Source organism: Tachysurus vachellii, chromosome 5 (genome assembly GCF_030014155.1).
Source record: "Tachysurus vachellii isolate PV-2020 chromosome 5, HZAU_Pvac_v1, whole genome shotgun sequence".
NCBI lineage: Eukaryota > Metazoa > Chordata > Actinopteri > Siluriformes > Bagridae > Tachysurus > Tachysurus vachellii.
Genome location: NC_083464.1, coordinates 548,490 through 565,552, shown reverse-complemented (window position 1 = coordinate 565,552; position 17,063 = coordinate 548,490). Strand labels below are relative to the sequence as shown.

Below are 17,063 nucleotides of genomic sequence, written 5' to 3'. Positions count from 1 at the left end.
TCTCTTCACTGGATCTAGGTGGTAAGAGTTCCTCGGTACACTGCAGATTTGAATGAATCTATTTTGGCAGCGGTAAATCTTGCACAGCAATACAAGGTGACACGTCAGCTATTTTTGCATTTCTCCTCAACACAACTCAGTGATTAGTGGGGTTGATGACTTTTAAGGGGATAGAACCATCTCCCCATAGCGGTGTTATGACCCTCTCGACCAATATTTGTCTTGACCTTGATCTGGACTCGGTCGGTTCCACAATAACAGTGCTGCCTACTGACAAGACAGAAGACTGAGGTAGCTTACCCCAAACCAGATGTTCTGTTTGTGGTTCTAACGTCATTACAAAGATTTTGTGTCCAAGCTGAAGAAAGACTTGCGTGAAGCAGCTCACATAGCAAGGATGCACACTCTGAAAGAGCAGGAACGACGTGGCAGACTTTACAACAGAAAGGTGAAAGGCTGTCCACTGGCTGTTGGAGACAGAGTGTTGGTTGTGAACAGAGGCAAAAAAGGTAGAAGAAATGTTTCTGATAAATGGGAGTCATCTCCCTATGAAGTCACTGTGGTGTATCCTGATATCAATGTTTACAGGATTCGAGAAATCAACTCTGACAAAGTGAGGGTAGTCCATAGAAATCTTCTGTTATCTGTGAACTTCCTACCAGTTGATGAACATCAGGAATCAGATCAAAAGGATGATGACGTGAATGATGAAATTGATCTTCAGGAAAACAAAGTTGATCTCTCTGTCTTTGTTCCGTGCTGTGATGTCACAATTAGAGGATGTGGTGCATCAAATTAACCCCTCAGGTTCCCCTCCTGATGCTGTTACCCCCGGATTGTTTAAAGAGATTTTCCCTTGTATAGGGCATTTGCTTCTCAATTTTGTTAATAACAGTTTATCTTCTGGTGTGGTTTCTACTGAACTTAAACATGCAGTAGTAAAACCACATATCAAGAAACCTGAAACCAAAGTCTCGATCACTCTGTACTAGCTAACTTTAGGCCTATCACCAGACTGCCCATACTTTCTAAAGTCTTAGAAAAATTTGGATATACACAATTGATATTAGATGAACACGACATCCTGGAGGTTTTCCAGTCTGGCTTTAAAACACTGCATACCACAGAATCAGCCTTGTTAAGGGTTTTTAATGACATGCTTATTGCGTACGATGCTAGTGATTTTGTGATCCTTGTCCTGTTGGACCTAACAGCTGCTTTTGATACAGTTGACCACTGCATATTAATGTCTAGGTCAACATGTGGCTGTCCGTGGCCCTGTTTTAGAGTGGTTTAGGTTCTACTTAAATAGAATTTTTTCTGTGGGTCTTGATGGTACAGTACAGAATCCTCCACTCATCCTTTGTCCTACAGGGTTCCATGGGCTCGGTTCTCTGGCCATTACTCTTTTTGCATTATCTGCTTCCCCTGGGATCCATCCTTATACACTATGGGATTTCCTTCCATTGTTATGCAGATGACACCCAGATCTATATACCTGTAAAGCGAGAGGAAGGTTTCTCCATTACACATCTCCATGCATGTCTTGATGACATTAAAGCTTGGATGGTGTTAAACTTAAAACATTTTAATGATAACAAGACAGAGGTGGTGATGTTTGGCCCAAGTGGCTCCTGCAAGCCATCCCCTGTTGACCTGGGTTCCCTTGGCATTGCATGTTTTATCCCGTGATAACTAATCTTTAAAATGGATGTAGATCTTAGATTGGATTGCCAAACTGGTGCTGTGGTGAAGTCCAGCTTTTTTCACCTAAAGGTGCTTGTCAAAAATAAAACCTCTGGTGTCCAGGCAACAATTTGAGATGGTAATCCATGCCTTTATTACATCTTGACTGGATTACTGTAATGCAGTTTATATTGGTATTAGCCAGTCTTCTCTGTCTCGCCTTCAATTGCTCCAAAATGCTGCTGCATGTCTTTTGACTGGTGCAAGGAAATATGACCATATTATACTGATTTTGGCCTCACTCCATTGGCTACCAGTGTATTTTAGGGTTCAAGTTGAAGTTCTTTTATTTGTTCTTAAATCTTTAAAGGGCCTCAACCTGTCATACCTAAATTAAACTAAAATTTCCCTGATGTATAAGGGAAGTAAGAGAACCCATCTGCATCTGTGTGCCACCAGAGAGTGGGAATTTAAATCATTATAAACACAGTGTCAGGGAAAGTGGGTGTCTTAACAAAATACAGAACTAAACACAGGGATAACAAAAATGGGTTTAATTAGAGAAAACTAACAAAGGCTAAAAACACAGAAACAGAAAACAACAACCCAAAGACAGCAAACTAAAGACAAGGAAACCAGTTTCCTTGTCTAAAAACAGACACAAGACAACTGGTATAAATAAGGAGAACAATCATTGAAACACAAGGAACAGAGGTGGGAATGGATTAAGGATAGGGTGGGGCAAACACAGATGATACACAAAAAAACAAAAACACATGGTACAAGACAAAACGTAACCCCTTGTGTTCAGACAGGAAAGTCCAAGCTGTTCCTGACAGTACTCCCCAGTCTAGACCAGCAACGTTTTGGCACTTTTCCTGGTTCAGAGCCGGTGCTTTGGGTGTCGAAAAAGAAAGAACTGATTTTAAATTAGGCTCTGGCTCCGAACCAGCACTCAAACTGCCGTGGTGGAGGGTTCATGGTCATAGAGTGTTTGGTGAACTGGGATGTCTGGATGTTGTCTTCTTACCACCATCACAAGTCACACAGGTCTGCAGACTATGGAGTGGTGGGACGCTTTACATCCCAGGAAGCCCTCATGTTTGTCACACCTTCTGGCTCTAGCCTAGCCTTTTAATTATGCTGTCATAGCTAGTCTTGATGGAGTCCCTGTCTGCACTTTACACATAATTTAAACTGTCACATACCTCATTACAAACCTCATTACAATCATACCTAACAATTTTTCTCTCTCTCTGTCGAGCTATATACGCCAATCCCAAGCTCCCGGTGTTCCGAGTTCCTAGTCTCTTTTTATGGAGCTACTTCGTCAATCCTGATGTTCTACCCCTGGTTTGAGTCTCGTCTCCCGGTGGTCACCCTGCCAGGGATTGATCTGCATGATCAGCCAGTGACTCATGGGATTGTTGTGTATGAAGCCGCCTGGAGACTGTCATGTCCTCTTTGAACCAATGTTGTGTCAGTCAGCTGTATGTTCTGGTGTTTATCAGCAATCAGGTCTGTGCTGAACTCAGAGTTTACGATGACCCATCAGGAGCTCTCAGCTGCACTATTATAAACTGTTGTAGAAAGGACATTATTTACATTTACACTATTTACTGTAGAGTGTCACCCAAATGAGGATGAGGTTCCCTTCTGAGTCTGGTTCCTCTCAAGGTTTCTTCCTCATATCATCTCAGGGAGATTTTCCTTGTCACTGTCGCCTCCGGCTTGTTCATTAGGGATAGGGATAGATATATTTTAAATTTTAAGTTAATATTTTTTAAATTAATTTTAAACTTTAATTGTGTGTATTCATATATTTATTTTTATCCAAATTTTTTCTTATTATTATATATTTCTTTCTTTTTTGTCTCTCTTCTGTTTCCATACTTCTGTAAAGCTGCTTTGAGACAATGGGAAGTAAAAGTTTAAAAGTTAAAAGTGCTATACAAATAAATTGAATTAAAAAATTTTATTATAAATAATTATAAACACTGAGAGTGGGATTATAAATCAATATAAACACAAGAGTGGGCTTATAAATCATTATAAACACTGACAGTGGGATTATAAATCACTATAAACACAAGAGTGGTATTATAAATCATTATAAACACTGAGAGTGGGATTATAAATCATTATAAACACTGAATGGGATTATAAATCATTATAAACACTGAGAGTGGGATTATAAATCATTATAAACACTGAGAGTGGGATTATAAATCATTATAAACACTGAGAGTGGATTCTAAATCACTATAAACACAAGATTGGGATTATAAATCATTATAAACACTGAGAGTGGGATTATTCTGCTTACTGAATAATCTTCCAGAACTAACATCTTGAATCACATTTTATTTCATTTAGTTTAAGTTTATTGTATCACATTGAAGTTATCCCACTATTCAATGATTGGGTCAAGTATATTCTTTACGGAAATCCATGCACAACATCCACTAAGATTTAAAAATAATGAAGTGAGAGAAGTGTATGTGTGTGTGTGTGTGTGTGTGAGTGTGTGTGTGTGAGAGAGAGTGTGTATTTGGACACAGCTGCTCATTCCAACACCAAACCAAAGAGTCTTTGTATCTTTATCACAGCTTACTGAGTGACATGTACACACACACACACACACAGAAATTGCAGGTGCTGGATGATGGAATGTATTTGAAATGTTGTTCACCTGCTCAGACTGTGAGAACCTTAGAGACAGTTATAACCCTGGAAGGAATGAAAGGTCATAGGCCAACTTCCTGTGAGCTTTCTCTCTATCGCATATACACACACACACGCACACACACACACATCTGTTCTGTTGTTCATAAACACATACTTATCCCCACATCCGCAGTAGCACCTGTTGCTATGTAAAATCACATTGATTAAAATGAAGTGATATAAAACTTCAGAAACGGGTCTCTCTGAAAAACAACTACTAAACAATAATAAGAAGAATAAACCAAGAATTCAATCTGAATAGAACTCAAAACACAAGAAGAACACACATGGTAATAATACAACAGTAATATGTAATAATGAAAGCAAGCTGGTGTGACCAAATCATTTCTACAGTTGAGGCAAACATTTTAAATCCATTTAAACTGAAGACAAATAAATAAAAAAGATCTTCCCCCTGCAGCCAGTCTCTGGTCTGATCAGCTCTTTTATCTAAATTCCCTGCATAAATACAGCCGTGATTGCATAAACCAGAACAGAACTAGTTTATATTCTCTGAAATGAAAGAGAATTTTTTTTATGTTTATTACATACACACACACATTCAGCACAAAGTGTTCTATATATTATAGTGGGGAAAAATACTTTTAAAACAGCTTTTAAAGGGTTATCTGTATTTTTAGTTCAGAACATAACATTCACAATCTGTGTGTGTGTGTGTGTGTGTGTGTGTGTGTGTGTGTAATGATGCAAGAACATTCCAGCACAGGTGACCGGGCTCACCTAAAGATCAGGTATCACCGTGGCAAAGCTTCACTGCTTTAGATCAACAGAGTTGAATAAAACCTCTTAAAAGAAAAAGATCAATGAGAGAGAAATGCAGACATGAAGAGTATGGCTAGAGAGAGAGAGAGAGAGAGAGAGAGAGAGAGAGAGAGAGAGAGAGAGAGAGAGAGCACAAGTGAAATGAGATGAGCAAGTGAAATGTACATCATTTGTAAATTAAAAGGTTTGAATGCAGACTTTTTGCACCCTTACTCAAATCCCTCTATTCCTTTTTCTTAATCTCTCTCTCTCTGACAGGACATAAAGAGACAGGACTGAACAGAGACATATCTGGACAGACAGATCAGGACATAAAGGAACTTGTCAGGATAGAAAGAGACAGGTCTGTATGTAGAAAGTCAGGTCAGAATGTAGAACATAAAGAGACAGATCAGAGCAGCGACAAAAGTTTTATGATTGCTATTCTGTGAATGAATGCCTTGTTGATCTTGTTTCTGACTAACCACCATATTTTCAGTGTTCTAAAAGACCTCCGATTATTTTATTTACATTTCTGCCCTCATCCAGAGCAACTTACATTTATTTTAATTTACACAACTGTGCAGTTGAGGGTCTTGCTCAGGGGCCCAGTAGTAGAAGCTTGGTGGCCCTGGCATTTGACCTCACGACCTACTGATCGGTTGTCCAACAGTTTCACTACTGAGCTACTAGTTAGTATTCATCACAGCATCTATAGACAATGTCATGTATCATAGTCAAAATTAATACTTATGAATTTGCAGAATTTCCCAAACTTATATTCCTTGTGCAGTTGGAAGGTTTTATTAGGATTAAGAAAATAATCCACAGAGGAGCTCTACAATACATAAAAAAGTGTTTGTACTCCAATATGTTGTCATATCAGGAGTCTACCAAATATAAATATTGTAGAAATGACATTATTTATATTTACATTATTTATTTTTACATTATTTACATTTACACTATTTACAGTAGAGTGTCACCTCACCACCGTCACTTTTTCATTAGGGATAAATGTTAGAGATATATAGAAACTTAAGTTCAGGGTTAGGGTTAAAAATTAAAATAGGGCTAAACTTTAAAAATGTTATACAGTTTCTATATTTATGTAAAGCTATTTCAATACCAATACTGCCAGTATAATTTCTGTACTACTTTCAATACTGCCAGTAGTGGCAGTAGTTTGCTTCCTTCCTGGAAGGTCAGTCATATCAGGTGACTGACATCTGCTCCATTAACTCTCCATTGGCATTCCTCAAAGTGCAGTTGTTGTTGTAGAAAGGACATTATTTACATTTACATTATTTCTTGTTCAGTGTCACCCAAATGAGGATGAGGTTCCCTTCTGAGTCTGGTTCCTTTCAAGAGTTTTTCCTCACCACCGTGGCCTCAGGCTTGCTCATTAGAGATGTGGATAGATATATAGTATTTTATATTTTAAATTAATATTTTTAAATTCATTTTAAACTTTAATTGTATATATTCATTTACTTATTTTCCTTCTTTTCCCTTCTTAATATTATTATATATATTTATTTATTTATTTATTTTCGCTTCTGTTTCTATATTTCTGTAAAGCTGCTTTGAGACAATGTGAATTGTAAAAAGTGTGATACAAATAAATGTGTAGTACTCAGGCCTCTTCTGTTCTCCTTCAGCAGGCAAACAACCATTCTCTTGGTGAAGTCATATATTCAGAAGGATTTTCATACCACTGCTATGCAGATGACACTTAGCTCAATCATTCCTTCCCACCATGAGACTCTACTGTTTCTGTTCAGATATCAGCATCTCTGCCAGACATCTCATCATGGACAGCAGCTCACCATCAGAACTGAATTACTGTTCATCCCAGGTGAATCAACCTCATGTCAGGATCTCGCTTATCTCACATTCACCTATTTTCAAATAAACTAAATTTATTTGCCTAGCACTTTCTCAAAGCAGTTTTATAGAAATATAGAAAGAGAAAACAAATTTTCATTTTTGTCATTTCAAGAATAGACTACTGCAACTCTCTCCTGGAAGGTTTACCTCTGAGCTCAATTTAGCCTCTGCAAATGATCCAGAATGCAGCTGCATGACCTTCCTAAGTTCTCCCCACCACCCCGTTGCTGCACTCCCCGCACTGGCTTCTTGTAGCCCTATCAAATTTAAAACACTAATGTTTGCATACATAGCCAAAATGGACCAGCTTCCCCTTACCACAAATCACATCCCTTACTGCACCACACTCCCTCAGATCTGCTAGGTGTTAAGTTGTCTGTATGCTTTTCATGTAAAATTTCCTCCCAGTAGTTTTTAGACTGATAGAACACTTAGTCAGTGAGGTAGTGAACCAATATTAATGCTTTCATTGACAGAGACTCTGACAGAGACAGAGACTTTTAACTGTCTGCCAAATGCAAAACTGAGTGACTTGTGATGGTGGTAAGGAGACAACATCCAGACATCCCAGTTCACCAAACACTCTATGCCCATGAACCCTCCAGATCTGCTACTTTACCTAAGAAAAGATATTCATAAAATTTTATACTAAACAAATGTGTTTTTATCCTGGACTTAAACTCTGAGACTGTGTCTGAGTCCCGAACACTAATTGGAAGTTGTTCCATAACTGTGGGGCTCTGTGAGAAAAAGCTCTGCCCCCTGCTGGAGACTGTAATATTTGAGGTACAAATAATACAAATATCCTGCACCCTTTGATTGAAGTAGGTGTGACGGATAATAAAAAAACAAAAACAAAAGATCTCTCAGGTTCTGTGGTGTGAGACCATTAAGTGCTTTATAGGTTAATAATAGTATTTTATAATCAATTTGAAACTTGACTGTAAGCCAATACAAAGAGGATAAGATAGAGGTGATATGTTCATATCTTCTGGTTCTAGTTAGGACTCTAGCTGCTGTGTTCTGGACTAACTGGAGCTTGTTTATGCTCCTACTGGAACATCCAGACAGTAAAGCATTACAATAATCCAACCTAGAGGTAACAAATGCATGAACTAGTGTTTCTGCATCATGTAATGACATCATATTTGGGTGGAAATGCTCTTCAGATCTTTTTAATATCTTGATAATAATAATAATAATAATAATAATAATATGCCCTGCGATGGGTTGGCACTCCGTCCAGGGTGTATCCTGCCTTGATGCCCGATGACGCCTGAGATAGGCACAGGCTCCCCGTGACCCGAGGTAGTTCGGATAAGCGGTAGAAGATGAATGAATGAATGAATGAATGAATGAATAATAATAATAATAATAATAATAATAATAATAATAATAATGAACTTTATTTTGTATAGCTCCTTTAAAAGTAGCTTCTCAAAGTGCTTGACATAAAAGATGAAATTAAAAGATACACATTACAGGCACTAAAACTACCCATACAAAAATAAAAAGCCAATAAACAACAAACAAAGAAATCACATAAAAGCTGCCCTAAAAAAAGTATGTTTTAAGTTGGGATTTAACAACACAAGGGATTCTGCATTCCTAATCTCAGAGGGCAGAGAATTCCACAATTTGGGAGCCAAAGAAAAGCCCAATCACCCATAGATTTTAGCCGTGTTGTTTGGGCAGTTAGAAGACCAGCTTCAGAAGAGCGTAGAGCATGTGTAGGAATGTAGGGGGTTAACAGCTCACACAAATATCGAGGGGCCAAACTATTAATGGCCTTATAAGTGAGCATGAGAATTTTAAAATCAATATGATAACTAACAGGAAGCCAGTGCAATTTTTCCAGGATAAGTGTGATGTGCTCCCTTGCACTGGTCCTAGTCAGAATTCTAGCAGCTGAATTTTGTATCAACTGTAATTTACTCAGGGTAGCTTTAGGAACTCCAGCCAGCAAAACATTACAGTAATCAATGCGTGGAAAGTGTTGATTAACTTTTCAGCCACAGAGAAAGTCAACATGGGACGTAATTTGGCAATGTTTCTGAGATGAAAAAAATTATGCTTTGACAGTGTTACGAACATGACGGTCAAATGTTAAATTGGCGTCAAATATCACACCCAAATTTTGATCTCATTCAAGTCAAAGGTACATAATCATTAATCATGGCAAACCTTCAGCTTGTCCAATGCATGAGCGGCAGCATGCTTATTAATTCTACCTCCGTCATTTGGCATTAATGACAGAGAAGATCTCAGCTTTAGAGGTGCGCATCCAGACACAAGACATGATTAGCGATAGCGACAGTAGTGTAGTTTCTGTAGGGGAAAATCTGGATGCCTTAGGCGGAGTTAGTAAACCTCCAACTCCGGCATTAGAGTCTTCAGAGCAAGGCGAATGGGTGACAACTTGGCGGCAAAGTCACAAAGCCAAAGCTAACGCTAGGGCTTGCCCACAGGAGCACCACAGCTCTCCGCTTCACATGTCTAACAGGTTTACTCTCCTAAGTGAAGCACATGCGGAGAAACCTTAATCAGCTCTGGTTATAGGAGACTCCATCTAAAGGCATGTGAAATTGGAACACTTTTGAGGGCAAGGCTGGCCTGTTAGGACAGGATGGCATCCATCCATCAGATAATATTTCTGTTTTTGATCAGTACTTAGACAGTGTTAATCCCCCCTTATGAGAATGACCTCAATTCAACGATTTCTTCTTCAAAATGATCAACCTGCATATTGGATCCCTTACCCACATGTTTCTTTAAACAGGTGTTACCAGTTACCAATACTGTTGTCCACAATCGGCAATCTTATTAAGCTAAAACCTACAGTACTTTTGTTACTTATTCGTTTTAACCCTGACTGGAATGATCCTCCTCTTCCTGCCAATAAACTTCCTAATCATGGACCCTTCCTCAGCCCTGTCTTACAGAGAGACGGGACAAAAACTGGTTGGACAGACAAGACAGATAAAATTACAGCATAGCTATAGCAATAAAACATCAAAACATAGAACTAAACTGAACTGAATTGAGAAACAGAGAATAGCGGTATAATGTGTACAAGTGTGTGTTGAAGGTTAGAGAGGACGATTTAATAATGTGTGTGCAGTATGTGACTGCCCTCTGCTGCCTGTAAAAGGAACTGTCACTATATTCACAGCTATCTTCATAACTCCCAATCTCACACTATTATAAATATTGCTAGAACAAAACATCATATTTTTTTAAACAAACAAGCTCACACAGTGTCATATGGATATATAGATATAAATTGTGGTGTGTGTTGTTTGTGTGTGTGTGTTTGTGTGTGTGTGTGTGTGTGTGTGTGTGTGTGTGTGTGTGTGTGTGTCAGTAGTTGGTGAGTGGTGGTGGTGTGTTTCACACTCATTGACACACTGCCCTCATAAACATTGACACACTGCCCTCATAAAATCATATCCCAAACTGAATATAACTACACTGGTCCAATAGAACAATGGCCACACATCATTCAGATGTCTTGAAATATTTACAAGATCTCCCTTCTGAAAGCTACAAGAAAATAAAGGTATAAAATATTTAAAATATACATCTTTCTATCATTAGCAAGTTTCTTATTCTAGTGTCCACATTAGCATAACAGAAATGTAATGAATCGAATTAATGAAAACGAAATAAAACAAAAAAAATAAGAATAAACAATGATATTAACATGTGCACCATGAGAATGAAGTATTTTGGGGCTGTAAGTCTCTCCTCTGTAACCATGTCAGTGCCTGATAATATTTATTACTTTTAATTACCTTTAAAGGCTCCCCTACATGGACTCCCCTACACCTTTGTTGTCACATTTCTCAACTGTAACAGCAGAAGAGATTCTAAAACTCATCCAGTCTTGCAATCCTACCACCTGCCCATTGGATCCACTCCCTTCCACTTTGCTCCAGACCATCTCGCAAGACCTTCTGCCCTTCATTACAACTATCACCAATAGATCCATAGCATCTGGTCAGGCACCAACTACCTTCAAGAGAGCAAGGGTTATTCCCATCCTGAAGAAACCTGCTCTGGATCCATCAGACATCAGTAACTACAGACCGGTATCACTTCTCTCGTTTCTTTCAAAAATTCTTGAACGCATTGTCTTTAATCAACTGTCTGTCTATCTCTCACAGAACAACCTCCAAGACCCCAACCAGTCTGGCTTTAAAGCAGCTCATTCCACAGAGACAGCCCTTTTAGATGTCTCTGAGAAACTACATGCTGCTAGATCAGCCAATCTCTCATCCGTCCTTATCCTCCTTGACCTTTCAGCAGCGTTTGATACGGTCAACCATAAGACTCTCTTAGCCACCCTCAGGAGTCTTGGGATTTGCGGATCAGCTTGGGAATGGTTCGCTTCCTACCTGGAAGGACGCTCATATCAGGTAACATGGAGGGGAGTGACATCTGCTCCACGCAGGCTCTCCACTGGCGTCCCACAAGGCTCAGTACTTGGTCCTCTTCTTTTCTCCCTGTATACTCACTCTCTTGGGGAAGTTATTTCCTCACATGGGTTCTCTTACCACTGCTATGCTGATGATACACAACTTATCTTCTCTTTCCCACCCGCAGATGCCACAGCTTCTGACCGGATCTCTGCATGTCTGGCAGAAATTTCATCATGGATGACTGCTCATCAGTTAAAGCTTAATCCTAGCAAAACTGAGCTGCTCTTCATCCCAGGTGATTCATCCCCAGGTCATGATCTTGCTATATCCTTGCACAACGATCTGATCTCCCCTTCAGCCTCAGCTCGCAACCTTGGGGTATCCATGGACAATCAACTGTCCTTTTCCTCTCATGTTGCTAATGTGACTCGCTCATGTCGGTTTCTTCTCTACAACATTAGAAGGATTCAACCATTTCTGTCCACACAGGCTGCTCAGGTACTTGTTCAGTCTCTTGTCATTTCTAGACTGGATTACTGCAATGCACTGCTGGCAGGTCTACCTATGAACGCAATCCGTCCTCTGCAAATGATCCAAAATGCAGCTGCCCGGCTTGTTTTCAACCTGCCAAAGTTCTCTCATACCACCCCGCTGCTGCGATCCCTCCACTGGCTTCCGGTAGCTGCACGCATCAGATTCAAAACACTGATGCTGGCCTACAAAGCCAAAAATGGACCAGCTCCCTCTTACCTCAAAGCCCTCATAACTCCTCGCACTGCACCCCACACCCTCCGATCTACCAGCACTGCTCGACTGGTTCCACCATCTCTCAGGGTAAGAGGCAAGTATACTACAAGACTCTTCTCTGTACTGGCACCAAGGTGGTGGAACGAACTTCCCCTAGAGGTCCGGACAGCTGAGTCACTGGCTATTTTCAAGCGGCGGTTGAAGACCTACTTGTTCAGGAAACACTTCAACTAGCACTTCTTTCATTATCTTTTGCATTTAAAAAAAAAAAAAAAAAAAAAAAAAAACACACACCTTTTGGCACTTTCATTGTAACTTTGAACAAATGTTTTAAACTCATGGTATCTTAAGTATGTAACTTAGTGAGCCAGCATTAATGTATTCAATGTTAGAGATTTAAGCACTTATGTACGTCGCTCTGGATAAGGGCATCTGCCAAATGCTGTAAATGTAAATGTAAATGTAAATGTAAAAGGCTGTATGAAAGAAATGAACCTGAATTTATGACAGAAACTTATAAATAAACATCTCAATGAATCCCAGTCGGTCGCTCACCTGCCCCAGGTAAATTCCTGGTGTGAAACTAGTACTCCCTCCACCTCTACTCCACGTATTTCTCTCGTATTTCCACCCAGCGCACCATTGTGGAAGTTTGAGTTTTGAGAGATTTCAAGTATAAAGTATCACACTGGTAGACACAGGCAAGAGTAAAAAGGTTTCACAATTTATTGTGTTCTGCTGCGCAGCAGGACCCAACACTCCTCATATAGCATGAGTAAGGTCGGGCCATGATCATTGATTACATCAAGATTTTATAGGCAGAATTCAAACAAAGAAGACGTGTAAAAGCAAAACATCATCAATCATTGGCTTAAATGCACAATGCCTGCTCATCTCCTGGTCAAGCTCATCTTGTCTTACCAAGGTCTACTAGAAGCTATTTATGAGCCTAAGTCCCACTTACTTGTCACCAGTCCCCTCCGTCCTTGTGCAGACCCTGGGTGCAGAAGCAGCAGAAGATGCAAGCTTGGCCCTAGTCGAAGACCTCTCCACCTCCACCACCACCGATCTATGAGAACCCCACCTGGAACCGCTTCGCCCCTCTTCGCGAGTGGGAATGCGACACTGTGATCATTAGAGACTCCATCGTCCATTGCGTCCGTGCTACTGCGGTTAAAGGTAAGGTTCGCACTCACTGTTGACCTGGTGCTTGTGTTCTTGGTGTGGCTGCACAGGTACCTGGGATCCTGAGCAAGAATACCAGAGCTGTTGTTTTTCAGGCCAGCACGAATGACACCAGCCTGAGGCAGTCGGAGATCCTGAAGAGGGACTTCAAGACCCTGGTGGAGTCTATCCGCAGCACATCACTCACGGCAAGGATCATTGTGTCTGGATGTGCTTCCCACATACCAGCAAGAAATCAAGATTTTCAGTAGACTTTTTGCCTTAAATGAATGGTTACGGTCATGGTGTCACGATCAGAATCTACTCTTTATTGACAACTGGAATGTTTTCTGGGAGCGCCCTAGGCTAATTCCGTGCTGATCACCTGCACCCCAGCAGAGTTGGAGTACAAATCCTCTCTGACAACTTCTGCAGGGTGATGCACACCTTCTGACTGGTAAACTACAATTTAAGTCTAAATTTCATCCATTCTTCACCTCCTTCACCTCCTTCATCCTTCACATCCTTCAATTTAAGTCTAAATTTCAATAGCCATCCTTCACCTCATCATCAAATTGATACAAATGCACACAGCTCATCCTATAGAAATTGTCTGTTCCCCAAGTAGTGAGATCAAAAAGTAAATGCATGCAAAGTTCTCTAAATAATATTACCATACTTAGACTAGAAAAAGTCTTTTTCAGATGATCCTGACCCGGATGGTCCAGGTCCTCGACTGGAGGCGGCTGCACCTCAGCCACAACCAACACCGGCAAATGACCCACTAGCACCAGCTTCTGACTCAACAGTGAGACCTCGGCTCTACCCAGATCTGCCTAATCAGGAAGGTCTGTGCACACCACCAGTCGCAGCGTGCATGTGCTGCCAAGTACAACAGAGGCGGAGGTCAGATTCACCTGTCAGTGGTGATGATGAGGAGGAATTTATAGTCTTATCTGATAGTAAAGGACAAGATCACAATGCCCATGGTGGAGGTAGCGGGGCCTGATGATCACTGATGTCAGTACACCTCTCATGAATGCTGCCCAATTAATCTGATAGGCAGTGATTTGATTTATAAATTGGGAATAAACCTAATTAACACCCCAAATGGATTTAAAGTGTGTACAATTAAAACAGTTGAATTTCAGGGCGTTAAGTGGGACCCCAGACCTCTTCTGTATGTGTATGAAGGGAAACTCAGCACCTCTGCTGTGAATTCAGTGAATCAAGCTCACATAGATAAGGCCAGTGCTGTTACTAACACTACACACACACAATACGTAGACATACATGATCTGCACTGCACAGCTCACACACACATAAGGGACTAGATGCACATTATGAACAAGACTGTTTGAGAAACAGAAAGAAGCTGATGTGTTGTTGTTTGTAAAATGTGTATTAATATAACTACAGATGTACTGTAGAAGTGAGTCTTTGTAGAATATATGTAAGGCCAGGAAAGACACACCCATTTATTATGGAGAATTCATGTGTCTCTATCAAAAGGTAAAAAGAGAAGTGGGACGATTTAGTGAGTGGACACTAAAATGTGTGGAAGCTGGTGATTGGAAACCCAGTTCAGATCCCACGGTGTTGTACAGTGAGAAAACTAAAGCCTATTGTATGTCCATGAACTAAATAGCTTTGGCTAACAGACAGATAATGCCACAAGCAGACACAGATGTACTGAAAATGTGGCAAATGACACACATTTCTGGGGAAGACCCTGGTTAAAAGCAGTTCCTAGGGAACTTTGGGCAACAGAAAAATATGACGTGGGTCTAATTAAGAATTGTGCACCGGTGAAAGTAACCCCCAAATTTGGTTACAGGCCTTGTAAATTGTGGTATCCTTAATTTTGGTTTGTGTTTTATATTAATGGGAAAACAGATTTTCAACCATTTATAATGAAGCTTGAAAAATGCTAATTGTAAAATAGCAGGTGAAATTCCTGCGACAGCTGATATCAGAACAAGGCAAAAGCATAGAATAAATCAGAGTTGCAGATATACAAAACAATCCAAAGCCTAAAACAAAGAAACAGCTAATGTAATTTTTAGGCATGTGTTCATATTGAGGGGGCACGGTGGCTTAGTGGTTAGCACGTTCGCCTCACACCTCCAGGGTTGGGGGTTCGATTCCCGCCTCCGCCTTGCATGTTCTCCCCGTGCCTCGGGGGTTTCCTCCGGGTACTCCGGTTTCCTCCCCCGGTCCAAAGACATGCATGGTAGGTTGATTGGCATCTCTGGAAAATTGTCCATAGTGTGTGATTGTGTGAGTGAATGAGAGTGTGTGTGTGCCCTGTGATGGGTTGGCACTCCGTTGAGGGTGTATCCTGCCTTGATGCCAAATGACGCCTGAGATAGGCACAGGCTCCCCGTGACCCGAGGTAGTTCGGATAAGCGGTAGAAAATGAATGAGTGAGTGAGTGTTACGACCCAATTATGGCCTAGGAGTATGTAGGGAAGTAACATTCAAGAAAGGATTTAGTCCCAGGTGTATGTGTGAAATGGAGGCAGGCAATACAACAACTACCATAGATAAGGGTGTTTATTAAACCCACTTGAAGTCAGTGTAAGAAAATATACATAATAATAAAGAAGGTGAAACTATGTACACTATATATATAGACCAATGAACGAAATAAGAGGTATGGGGAGGGGGAAAGGGACGAGAGTGGTGCTAAAAGAATGAAAGTAACAAAACAAAACAATACTGACTAATTTGATGGGACTCCTATAGCCTGACTAATAAATCAAAATGTAGAAACAAAAGCTTCAGCGTAAAACGCCCTATCTAAACTACTCTAAACTATCCCAAAACCAAAACGTACAAGGGGTGGCACTCACTCCTAATCTAGTGTGTCTAATACAAAAATATGGTAACCTACGTGTGCACAATGTATGTCGCGCGACCTCTTACCTGTCCACTTTTCCCCTATAACCGGAAAACGAGTCACCCGCGATATACGCGAACAGTGACAGAACAGAACAAACGGACTAGTATGACACACAGTACGCCGACTCAAACATTCAGCTTAGACAAAGTAAGAACAAGACTTAAGGAGACGTTTAGAGCCCTTTGCACTCCTCCGGTGGCGTTTCTTAAAGTACCTGGATGATTGTGATTCGAGCAGAGACTCATGATGTCACTTTTGAAGCCGGGAGATTGACGGTTCAACGGACCAACGGGAAACTGCAGATGGACCTGAAGAGAGAGATAGCACGGGAGAGCAAAAGAAGGAAGCAAAACATAGGCACAGCCACACAGACGTAACAGTGAGTGAGTGTTCATATTGTAGGACCTTTATACTTAATTATAGAATCCTCGAGGCTCCCTTGAGTGCAATGGATCATGGGAAGGGTCTACAGGCCCACAGTGCACTTAGTAGGACATCTGAAGCAGAAAAGGCCTTTGTAAGAGTTTAAACTAGCCTTACAATCCACACCCAGATTACATATACCAGGTCCAAACTAAATTATTCACACAGATAGTAGATAAAAAAAGGGGGGTGTATTACGTCAGTGTTATTGCAAGATCATGGTGGCAAAATGAGACTTGTAGCCTATTTCTCAGCTAGATTTTAAACTGAAGCAGCTCAAAAGGTTAATGCTTTTAGGGATATTGTGGGATACAGTGAACTAACTCTGTTGGTCCCAC

At 40.5% G+C, this 17,063-nt stretch overlaps 1 protein-coding gene across 1 annotated transcript in view; it reads left to right on the top strand.

Moving 5' to 3' along the window:
• The first annotated feature begins 397 nt into the window (after positions 1-397).
• LOC132845369 (uncharacterized) overlaps positions 398-17,063 on the top strand; it is a 29,445-nt gene continuing 12,779 nt past the window's right edge. The window contains exons 1-3 of the mRNA XM_060869323.1: positions 398-613; positions 13,469-13,628; positions 14,102-14,245. Of these exons, the coding sequence (XP_060725306.1) occupies positions 398-613; positions 13,469-13,628; positions 14,102-14,245 (520 nt within the window). The remainder of the gene's footprint in view (positions 614-13,468; positions 13,629-14,101; positions 14,246-17,063) is intronic.